The sequence below is a fragment of the Rattus norvegicus genome, chromosome 1 (assembly GCF_021556685.1).
Source record: "Rattus norvegicus strain SHRSP/BbbUtx chromosome 1, alternate assembly SHRSP_T2T, whole genome shotgun sequence".
Classification (NCBI taxonomy): domain Eukaryota; kingdom Metazoa; phylum Chordata; class Mammalia; order Rodentia; family Muridae; genus Rattus; species Rattus norvegicus.
This window is the reverse complement of record NC_141534.1, coordinates 78,896,548-78,908,758: the sequence shown is the minus strand read 5'-3', so window position 1 is coordinate 78,908,758 and position 12,211 is coordinate 78,896,548. Positions and strand designations below refer to the sequence as shown.

General features: G+C 46.4%; 1 protein-coding gene across 1 annotated transcript in view; it reads left to right on the top strand.

Annotated features, from left to right (window-relative positions):
* Positions 1-1,629: 1,629 nt before the first annotated feature.
* The window catches only part of Eddm13 (epididymal protein 13), a 29,991-nt gene continuing 19,409 nt past the window's right edge, over positions 1,630-12,211 (top strand). Inside the window, exons 1-5 of the mRNA XM_087606542.1 lie at positions 1,630-1,801; positions 4,488-4,505; positions 6,518-6,523; positions 7,250-7,258; positions 9,236-9,244. Coding sequence (XP_087462668.1) covers positions 1,717-1,801; positions 4,488-4,505; positions 6,518-6,523; positions 7,250-7,258; positions 9,236-9,244 — 127 coding nt within the window. The 5' untranslated portion in view covers positions 1,630-1,716. The remainder of the gene's footprint in view (positions 1,802-4,487; positions 4,506-6,517; positions 6,524-7,249; positions 7,259-9,235; positions 9,245-12,211) is intronic.

Below are 12,211 nucleotides of genomic sequence, written 5' to 3'. Positions count from 1 at the left end.
CGACACCTGTCCCTTGTCTGCCATAACTGCCTGTTCTGAGACAGAGCCGCAGGGAGGCTCTGGAAGTCCTTGGCAGCTTCCCCAAAACTCTCTCCTTATCTGACCCTTAGGCCTTTCACTGGTTTTCTTGTCAACTTGACACAAACTAGGATTACCTGGAAAGAGGGGCCCTCCGTTGAGAAAATGCCTCCATCAGATTGGCCTGTAGGCAAGTAAATCTATGGGGGGCATTTTCTGGATGATTGAGAGCGAGCCCAGGCCACTGTGTATGGTGCTATCCCCAGGCATATGGACTTGGGTGGATAAGAAAGCAGGCTGTGTGAGTCACTGGGAGCAAGTTAGGCAGCAGTGTTCCTCCACCGTCTCTGCTTCAGTTCCTGCCTCCAGGTTACAGCCGTAAGCTGCTACCCTGCCTTCCCTCAGATCTTTGACTGTAACCGGTATGCCAGATAAACCCTTTCCTCTTCAAGTTGGTTTTAGTCTGTTTTATCACAGCAACAGGAAGCAAATTCAGCCAGTCCCATCCCAAGCGCTTGTTGTTATTGCAGAGGATTGGAGTTCAATTCCCAGGACCCATGATGGGTGGCTTATAAATGCCTGGAACTCCAGCTCCTGGACATGAATATGCTCACACTCTCTCTTTCTCTCTTGCATGTGTATGCACACACACACACACACACACACACACACATATAAATAGGCACTCATGCACAGAGACACAGAGAGAAACAGAGAGACAGACAGACACAGAGAAAGGGAGACAGATGCATACAGAAACACACACACAAAGACATAAAGGGAGATGCATACACACAGAGATACTAAGAGAGAGACAGACAGAAACACATGCACAGAGACACAGAGAGACATATACACAGAGACAGACAGAGACGCATGCTTAGAGACACAGAGAAAGACACACATACAGAGACATATACAGACACACACAGAGAGACAGAGACTCAGAGATACACATAGAAAGAAACAGAGACACAGAGAAATACACAAACCCAGAGACACACAATAGAGACACAGAGAGAGACGCATAGAGAGACACACAGGGAGACGTGCACACAGAAATACACACAGAGAGAAAGAGACATAAATAGAGACACAGAGGCCCACGAAGAGACACACAGACACACACAGAGACAGACACATAAACATAAAGACACACACACTTCGGTCCCCAGCTCTGGAAAAAAAAAAGACACATACACACAGAGAAAGAGATTAGAAAACTAAAAACAGGGATTGGGGATTTGGCTCAGTGGTAGAGCGCTTGCCTAGCAAGCACAAGGCCCTGGGTTCGGTCCCCAGCTCCGAAAAAAAAAAAAAAACCAAAAAAACAAAACCAAAAAAAAAAAAAAAAAAACAAAAGAAAACTAAAAACAAAAAATAAAAATGAAAATGTAAAACTCAATGGATGTCACCGGACAAGACATTGCATTTGAGTCACTGGAATACAAGCAAGTGGGCACAACATAATTACCACAGAACGATGCTTTAAAAAAAATAGCAGGTGCAGTGGGAAGGGGCAGCGGCTGGGTCAGCAGCTGGTGGCGTGGGCATGGGTCTCACCAGCTGGCTGCTTCTGGGGAGCTGGAGGGCATGTGTGGGCAGCAATTTTGTCTTGAGAGTCCAGGAGGACAGTGAGTGACCAGCGTCCTGCTGATCCTGGAAGGAGAACACCAGTCACCTTCTCCAGGCCCCACCATGTGCAGACTAGAGCCATTTCTGAAGAGTTCCCTGGCGGTCCTTCTTTTCCTGGGCCTGGCAGAGGCCTGCATTCCTCGTGAAGGTAAGGCTTCTACCCCACGGAATCTTAGGGTTGGGAAGTCATTAAGGCTGGAGTCATTAAGCAATTCTGAGGTCTACCATGGGCTTCCTTGCTCTGGGTGTAGACAGATCATTCTCTTCTCCCTTGCAGAGAGGGCTGCATGAGTCCTGGGTTGTTGGTCCTGCCCTTAGACATACAGGGGGCTTCATGAGTTTCTAGTGAGTAGTCATTCTCCCAGAGGTACTAGTGTCTACATCAGTCCTAGGTAGGAGGATTTGCCCTCAGAGGTACTGGTAGCTTAGTGAATCTTGTATGGGTGAGCCTATTCTTAGAGACACTGGTGGCTTCATAGTCCCTGGCTAGTGGCTCTTCCCTGGAGAGAGATATCCAGGGTTTTTGGGTCATATGAAAGGTATGGTTTCTGCCTCATCTTCCTCTTCCTTTCTTTCCTTCCTTCCTTCCTCTTCTCCTTTCATTTTAAAAGGTGTATTTGTGTGTGTGTGTGTGTGTGTGTGTGTGTGTGTGTGTGTGTGTCCGCCTCAAAGTACACAAGCAGATCAGAAGACAACTGTTAGGAGTTTGTTCTCTCCTCCCACTATGTGAATCTCAGGAATCTGAACTCACAGCATCAGGCTTTGCTGGGGACAGTAACTTTATCCATCTCCTCCTCTTCCTTCTCCTCCTCCTCCCTCTTCTCTCCTCTTCTCTTCTCTTCTCTTCTCTTCTCTTCTCTTCTCTTCTCTCCTCTCCTCTCCTCTCCTCTCCTCTTCTCTTCTCCTTACCCTCCTCCTTCTCTCCCTCCTTTTTCTTCTCCTTTCCCCAAATGATCAGTCTTTCCCTGTCTCTTATGAACTTCAAACAGTTAAATGAGTCTGGTCAGTTTCCTCAGAAGGTCTCCTAGATTAAATTTCTCTGAGCTTTCCCCATGATCAGACTGAGGTTACGCGGTAGGGACAAGAATATACTGAAGTCACACTGCCCTCATGGGTGAGTCAGAGCCAAGTGATTGATCATGGTTTGTCTCTTACCTATGAGGGTGTTGGCTGGGTTTGTGTGTCAACACAAGCTACAGTCATTGGAAAGGAAGGAGCCTCAGTTGAGAAAAGGCCTGTGTGAGATCCGGCTGTAAGACATTTTTCCCAATTCGTAATCATGGTGGGTGGGGCCCACCCCTGGGCTGGTAGTCCTAGTTCCTATAAGAAAGCAGGCTGAGTAAGCCATGGGAAACAAGCCAGGAAGCAGGACCCCTCCATGGCTTCTACAGCAGTTACTGCCTCCAGGGTCCTACCCTGCTTGACTTCTGTATCAATAAAGAACATCGATATGGAGGTGTAAGGCAAATAAACTGTTCCCTCCCTCACTAACTTTCTGGTCATGGTGTTTCATTGCAGCAATATGACCCTGACTGAGACAGATGCTGTCCTTGATCTCTTGGCTAAGGTTGACTCTACCAGGTTTCTCCACGGCCTGTTACTATTTCTCTTGTAACTGATAAATACAAGATACTGAGACTGTACACATGTACTCTCTTTCTTTTCATGTTGGCCAATGAAATTTAGCAGCCATCTGTAGATCTTGCCTTAAGAAGGGATTACTGCAGTGTTTGTCAAATAGAGATTTTTCTATTCTCTTTATCCCTTCTGTACGTATTAATTGAAATTCCTAGGTAAGAGATGAACTGGGGTCAGGGACAGCACATGCTGATTTTGCAGAGGAACTGGGTTTGGTTCCAAGCCCTCAGGTCAGGATGCTCACACAGCCTGTATCTCCAGGCCCTGGGCAATTTGAGAAAAGCGAGCACCTTTATTCATATGCACATATACCAGCACCATCAGACACATGATTAAAAATAAAATGTACATGAAAAATCAAAAAGAAGAGACTGATCCATTTGGATGTTTATATTGATGTGAACTCATAGCTTCCTGTGTATCAGTCAATCACATTCGATGGGTGGAAGGCTGACAATCACAGCTTCTCTTTTAGACAGGCTGGAGCTGAAGTGCCTGTAAATGACCCAGGCATCCACAGGCTGCAAGTCCCAGAAGAACACCACTTGGAGTGCTCTGTTTACCCCTCTACCAGGGATTCTTTTCCCAGTCGTCTAAGCAGATGTCTTTAGAATAGAGCTGAGTCCAGTTTCCATGTCTCCTAAGCCCTAAGCATAGGCCAGGTTGAACCAAGTGAGTGTTGGCTGGCTGGGCTGGTAGATGGAGGGACGAATGGGTATGCAAAAGGCAATGATAGATGGGCAGTGAGTGGATGGACAGATGGATGGACAGATGAATGGATGGGTGGATGGATGAGATGGATACTGGGTAGATTTATGGGTGTATGAGTAGATGGAGGCATAGATGAGTAGGCAGATGGGTAAATAGGTGGATGGAAGAACGGGTTGATGGATGATGGATAGGTATATGGTGAATGGGTAGGTAGAGGAGTGGGTGGGGAACTCATTGGTAGATGATAGCTCTGTGGATGGATAGACAAGCAGATGAGTGACAACAGGTGAAGATGGATAGGCAGACAGGTGGGTGAACAGATGATAGACCCCGAGGAACTGATTGACACTGTGTGTATTAGCTAACCTCCAAAGACACGACAGCTGTGGTGACCTTGATCGCTGTAGTGATTTGAGTCTCATTCTCTCCCTGCACCTGCTTCCCGGTCCCGATGGAATCCACGTGAATGACGCCTTTGCCTCCAGTCAAAATGGAAGAGAAAAGTAAGAACCCCTGACATCCCATGTTTGTGGTCTCAGATGACTCCTCTCAGCCTCTGTTGGGCCTGGAGAACCCTCTGGGGATTCTGGGGAAGGGTGGAGCTTCAATCTGCTATAAAATCTTGGCTCGAGGATCAGAAAATAACTATTTAAAAGCAAGCAAATGCCAGGCATTATGAAATATGCTGTAATATCAGGCAGGAGAATCGAAAGTTCAAGGTTATCCCCAGCTACACAGTGAGTGCAAGGCTAGCCTGTGCTACTTGAGACCCTGCTTCAAAAAAAAAGGGGCTAGTTTAATAGAATATAGCTGGATTCTCATGTCTGTACCGGCATCCAGTCTGTTATGATGTGTTTGTTAGACTGAAGTAAATTAAAGTGTAATCTCAAATGGAAGGAGTTGGAATATTGTATAAACCCTGTTTTAGCCAGAATTCTCCAGAGAACCAGAAAGAATAGAGAGAGTAATTGGAACATTATGAAATGGAAGTAGACTCAAATAAAAGTAGGAATAAAGTACGATGCAAATAGAACAAAAGTGGGTTAGTACTGGGTAGCACTTTAATCCCAGCACACAGGAGGTAGAGGCAGGTGATTCTCAGTTCAAGGCCATCCTGGTCTACATAGTGACAGCCCATTTTTACATGGGTTCCAGGCATCAAACTCAAAGTAAATAAAGAAATACAACAGGATAGGATAAATATAGGTTATAATAGTAAATGGAATATATGAAAAAAGAATAGAAATAGAAAAAGAATGGAACAGACTAGGGCTGGCTATGATAAGAAATAGAATATATAGAATAGAGTAGAATGAAATGGAATAGACAAGACAGGTATGGCAGGATTTATTGTGGAGGCCGAGAAGGCCCATAAGACCATCCCAAGCTAGAGAATCCTGGAGGTTAGTAGAGTGGCTCAGTCCAAACCCGAAGCAAGCCTCAGAATCAAAGACATAATTCTCAGTCCCAGGTAAAGGTCCATGAGCCCAGGGAGCCACTGACGTCAGCCTGGGAATTCCAAAGGTGCAGAGCCTGGGGTTTTGATATCCAAGGTTAGGAAATAAAGGACATTACAGTTGCAGGGGAGCAAGGATTTTTCCCTTCCTCTGCCAGCCTGCTGAACAGCACACATGCCTGCAAACACTCCCGGGCCCACACCATCACTCGAAGCAAATGCCAAATCACTTAAGCTTCTGTTTCAGAAGAAGAGGAAGGGCTTGGTGCTGCCGATACACCGAGAACCACCGATGCAATAACGAGATTCTGGTGGTTTGAATAGGCTTGATCTCGGCAGGCTCATGTGTGTGAATGCTTAGCTCAGAGGGAGTGGCACTCGAAAAGTCCCAGGGATACCCAGTGGTTCCTGACTGATCCTTTGAGAATTTTTCCCCCAAGGGCATATGGGAGAGGAAAAGGCCTTTGAGATTGTGAGTGCCCAGAAAGCACGGGCCCCCTCATCTTTATTCCTATGGCCTAGGAAAATTCCTAGTACTCGGCTGGACTGAATAAATGGAAAGAGCTTTTCTGTGCAAATGTAAGACGATGCTACCACTTTGAAAGCAGAGAGAGGGAAACAGTGGAAATGCAGTACCTAGCATGCCTTGAGCACTTCAGACGTGTCATGCCATTACATTGTCAAATCCAGGTGGCAAAAGCTCTAAGTTCCCACACTGAGCCATCCTCTCTCTGACTCTTTTGAGGGGAGGTTCATATGCACAGCTCTGGGCCCAGCACAATGGTTCAGTGGGCTGAGGAACTTGCCACCAAGCCTGAGTTCAGCCCACAGAACCCTTCTTATTCAAACCATCACAGAAAGTTCTGGACACTAGGCAATCGGTGTTACCACTGCCTAAGAGCCCCTCCTTATCTAACAATGGGCTTGTAACCACTCCATGAAGGAACACAGAAATGCTTGGTTGACTGAGGTAATTTGCATTTGTACTGACCCTACCCTCTTCTTTGTCTCGGTTTCCTCGGCTGACTCAATGGCTCCTGGTTCCTGCTCCTCTTCAAGTCAAACGTAAGCCACAATCCCTCTCTTTATAAACTAGGGTGGGGGTGGAGTGAGGGGTCCAACTCAGTTAGACAAAAGAGAGGGGCAAACATCTAACCATGACATTCTGCAGGAGCAGACTCAGAGAATACTCAACTTGTACGTGGCCACTTGACCTAGATCTAAAGGCCACAGGGTGGGGATAGATTTCCAGGCTAGCCACCCTCTCAAATTCTGTAGGAATGATGCTTGCAAGGGTCCAGAAAGAACCTTTGTTGGTTTCCATGACTACAGCTTGATATTAATGTCAGGACAATGAGCTCTCCGGGTTGGGAGCCCCCCTTCTCTTTAGCCAGGGTGGACTGTGTAGTGTCAGGTGAGCGTCCAGTCTGATGGGCTTTCTTCTCTTCTGAGAAGTAGCCCTCCTGGCCTCCAGCTGAGAACAGAAAATTGACAGTTTGGTTGTTATGTAGACCATATTCTTTTAATCTCCTGTAAAAGGGAGGGTTTAGATTCTCTGGAGCTCTTACTTCCAGAATAAATACATCTTCAAAGAGACGGAGGAACCAGGGGCAACAGCAGAGCTCCCCATTCTAGTCCTGTGCCCTCCCTGTTTGGGGATCTTTGAAGTACACTGAGGGACAATGCACAAAAGATGACTTAATTGATTCCACATTCCTTCTCAACTTTGCTTGGACAAATGTTCCCTCGGGCCGGCTCATCCTCTCTTTCCTGATGCTCATGTGTCTACAGTGCTGAAAGGTAAGAGTCCCTATTTCCTTCCCCATCGGATCTAGTTGCCTTTGTCCCTCAAAAATAACATCAGCATTTTGACCAGCATTTCTTCTCCTGTGTCCACAGCCAAGCTTCTAATCTAGGGACAGAAGAGAATCTGAGTAGCTGGAGCACCTCGCTTGATAGAATTCAAACACCACTTTCCCCCTCTACCCACCAAATCCAGCCCCCCCCTTAATCCATATGTAACTGGTTTGCATCTTGGCGAGAGTAAGTTCAAGGCCAATTCAGCTGGGGAAACAAAGGAGTAAAGAAAGAATTATTACCAGCAGTAAGGAGAGACAGTAGTGATTTCCAGAGCGGTGCCCTCCTCTGAAGGAGTCCACACATAGCCAAATAGGAAAGCACTTAAGGGAAGGCGTATGCTTAGTGGAAGGTCCTATCTAAAGAAGGGACTACAGAAGACACATTTTGGGTATGTTTAGCTTACGGTCATGTTGGCAAATTAAAGATGGCAGCCAAAGACACATCTGCGCATGTCCATTTTGAATCACAAACGGTGGAGAGATGAGTTTCTGGGCATGCTCCGCTTTTGTTTTAAGATGATTGACAGGACCATCTCTGAGCATGCTCTGTTCTCATCATAAAGACAGTGGACTGGAATCCTTCTGGTACGTTCATCTTTAATTACGAAAATTTTTTTTTTTGAGACAGGGTCTCATTATGTAGCCTGACTGACCTAGAGCTTACTATATAGATTGGGTTGGCCTTGAACTCACAGAGATCCATTTGTCTCTGCCTCCCAGGTGCTGAGATTAGAGGCATGCACCACCATGTATGTCTAACTAATCACAAAATTTTGACTGAGAAAAAAAAAGTGGAAAGACATTTTGAAAGCATCTATCCCTAAAAATGCCTTCTTCACTTAGAGTGACTGATACAAGCTTCAGGGTGTGACAGAAACAAAAAGCCACTTGGCCATCCAGCAAATTTTCAATCTACCCTAGATCTAATTTTGCAGACATATTCAGACAGAAAAAGTCAAATGAGCTGGGAGGATAGCTCAGTAGTTAATGCACTTGATCGCCGAAAGATGAGTTCAAATCCCCAGAGCCCTTAATAAATGACAATGGGCATGGTATCCCACCGGTAACTCCAGCCTCAGAAGGTGGAGATTAGGGATCAAGCTTGAGATTAGCCTAGTACCTCATTCTAGAGACAGCAAAGGGCAACCTTTCCTCTCCTTTCAGCACAGCTACAGACAAGCTGTTTGACTGCCATTCTCAGCTCAGTAAATCCTGATAGGTTGTTTCTCTGCTGGTGAGCCAGTTCAAACCAGATTAGATTATACCAAATGCAGGGTTATTGGGATGCTCCCAAGGGAAGTCTCCAAGAGGAGAGAGAAGAAAGGGAGGGGGAAGGGGAAAGGAGAGGAGAGGAGAGGAGAGGAGAGGAGGAGAGGAGAGGCGAGAGAGAGAGAGAGAGAGAGAGAGAGAGAGAGAGAGAGAGAGAGAAGAGAAGAGAAGAGAAGAGAAGAGAAGAGAAGAGAGAGAGGAGTCTGGATTATTAGGGAAGAGCCTCTAGAGCAGCCCAGTCACCCTTCAACATCCCCCCTCCCCAGGCTGGAAAGTTCAGAGTTGGGGGGACTGAGGGATGCTGGGAGAACCTGGAGGTCAGGTCTGCCTCCATATGTAAAATATGCACCTCAGTTCCTTGCACCCAGGTCTGAAACCAAACCAGTACTTCCCTCCTACACACCTAGCCCCCACCCCCAAATCTGCTGGGACTCCTAGGAATCTCATGTAATCCCCGTCTCCATCCCCAACCATGTAGCACGATCCATTATAGATTCCATTTTCCAACAAGTTCCCAGTCCCCAGAGCCCGATCTTGGTTTTGGCTTTCTAATTATGGCTTTGTCTCTATGACCCATCCGACTCATCGTCCTGTGCTTCATCTGTAATCTTGACCTCCATGTCACCTGGCCTGGTCCTGATGCCATCAGGAATCTTGGGTAAGTGTGTGAATCACATTGTCATGGACTGAGAGGTTCAAAGGAAAACTTAGAGCAAGAATTTGTAGGCTGGAACTGTTGTAGCGGTGCACACCTTTAATCCCAGCACTCAGGAGGCAGAGGCAGGATCTCTTTGAGTCTAGGCCAGCCTGGTCTAATAGAGTTCTAGGACTATAGGCCAAAAAATGAAAGTTATGGGTTGCACTCAAGTTCGTCTTTTGACCTCCACACAAACCACGGTACATGCACACACTCTAACACATGCATAGTTTGTAATTTTTATTTTTCTCTCATGCATTACATGCTATCTGAGTTTCCCATCCCTCCACTCTTCCAAGTCCCTCTCCCACCTCCCCTCTATCCCAGATCAACTCCTCCTCTGATTCCCTTTTAAAAAATTAGAGAGCAGGATATCCACCGAACATGGCCTAACTGTTGTGTTTTATAAAAAGGTAGGGAAAGAAGGAATGTGTTTGGTGGACTTGTAGTCAGGTGTGGGGGAAGGGGGTGTCTCTGTGGGCATCTCATCCCCCTAAGGGACCAGCCACATAGAGGTATGATATAGAATAGAGTTTTTTGAGGGCATGGGGAGAGGAGTTGAGGGAGTAGAGACAGAGAAAGGCAGAGAGTAAAGGAGTAGAGGCTGGCCATGAGCACTTAGAGAGGTGGGGAGGGGAGTGGGAAGAGAGGGAGTAAGGAGCAAGAGGACAGAGCTAGAACAAGAAGTGGGGGGGGGGTCGGGGCAAACAGCTCCCTTTATAGTGAGTCAGGCACACCTGGCTGTTGCTAGGTAACTGTGGGGTGGAGCCTACACAAAATGACAACACTGACAACATATAATAAGTCTGGATACAGGGGTTGGGGATTTAGCTCAGTGGTAGAGCGCTTGCCTAGGAAGCGCAAGGCCCTGGGTTCGGTCCCCAGCTCCGAAAAAAAAGAACCAAAAAAAAAAAAAAAAAAAGTCTGGATACAAACCCTCATATCACAACTGGATACCGCAAACCAACGGGAGGGAAAGGTCCTAAGCGCAGGCAAGAGTCAAAGACTCCTGCTGTTGGGAGCCCCACAAGAACACCAAGGTGCACAACCACAATATGCAGACCCATAATAGCTCAGACCCATACCCAGTCCATGTTTGTCTTTTCAGTCTCCGTGAGACCCTCTGAGCCCCACTTAGTTGATTCTGTAGGTTGTGTTCTGTGGTGTCAACCCCTCTGGCTCCTACCATCCTTCCTCTGCCTCTTCTCTGGGGTTACTTTGGCTCTGCCTAGTGTTAGTCTGTGGGTCTCTGCGTCTGCTCCCATCAGTTGCTGGGTGAAGCCTCTCTGATGACAATCGGATTAGGCACCAGTCTATGAGGGTAGCAGAGTATCATTAGAAATCATTTCATTGACTTTTTTTCCCAGTCATGATTGGCTCTATACTGTGTCACTGGGCTGTCCTGCTTTTGGTTCCTGGCCATCCATGCAATGTCAGGCATAGGGTAGCTCATGGATTTCAGAGGGTTCCACTGCACTATGTTGACCCCAAAATGCCATCTCTTCTTCTATTCCTTTCATCCTACCCCCACCCGATCCCTCCAGTTCTTGTCCCTACTAGCCCCCAATCTACCCAAAAAACCTGATTCTACTTCTCCTTCTTAGAAAGATCCATCTATCCCCCTTGAGCCCTCCTTGTTACTCAGCCTCTCTGGGTCTGTCACTGGTACCATGGTTATCCTTTACTTAGCAGCTAATGTCCACTTAGAAATCAGTGCACACCATGTTTGCCTTACTGGGTCTGAGTTGCCTCACTCAAAGAGATCTTTTCTAGTTCCATCCATTTGCCTGCAAATTTCATAATGTCACAATGGAATGTAACTCAGCCGTTAAAAACAGTGTATGTGCCATGTCTTCTTTATCTATTCTTCAGTTGTGGGACGTCTAGGTTTTCAGTTTCCAGCTATTATGAATAAAGTTGCAATATGGCAGTTCCTCGGAAAACTGGGAATCAATCTACCTCAAGACTGAGCTCTATAGAGGGCATATACCCAAAGGATGCTTCACCCTACCACAAGGACATTTGTTCAACCATGCTCATTACAGCTTTATTCATAATAGTTACATGTGCATTAAGAAAAAAGACTTACTTACTTTATGTATACAAGTATGCTGTCTTCATGCACACCAGAAGAGGACATCAGATCCCATTACAGAGGGTTGTGAGCCACCATGTGGATGCTGGGAATTGAACTCGGGACCTCTAGAAAAACAGTCAATGCTTTTCACTGCTAAGCCATCTCTCCAGCCCCCAATGTGTGCATTTTTAAAGGGGGTTGACAGAACGGCTCAGGAGGTAGAAGGTCAGCTTGATGACCTGACTTAATTCAGAGAGAGACATACAAGGTGAAAGGAGAGAACCAACTCCAACAGCTCCTTGGCCCTCCGTGCATTTACTGCAGCATAAGTAACTCCGCACTTTTAAAAATAAAGAACAGGGTGGGGGCTAGGGAGCTGGCTCAGTGGTTAGATGTCTCAACTACTTTTAGAGGATCAGAGTTCAATTCCCAATAGTCACGTTCAGCTGCCCAGAACTGCTTTTAACTCCAGCTCCAAGGGATCTGCTGCCCTCTTCTGGTCTCTTAAGGCACTACAGTCACATGCACACACCCACACAGATACACATAATTAAAAATAAAAAAGTTAAATCTTGGAGGGAGGGGAAACTACAAGATAGGTGGCTCCCCAAAACATTGGTAAGTTTTTTGCATGGTGACAGAAGTCCAAAGATAGAACTAATTCAGGATCTAGTGGGATCGTGTACTGCATGGCAACCATGTGTTGGGTCACATTCTACTTCAGTGATGAATTGCATATACTTCAGCAGACCCTAATACCATACACTGATAACATAAGCATCTCAGTTTGAGGACGTCCATCCCCTGATGTTTGTACAATGATGAGATTGCCTACTGACCTGGTGTTCAGA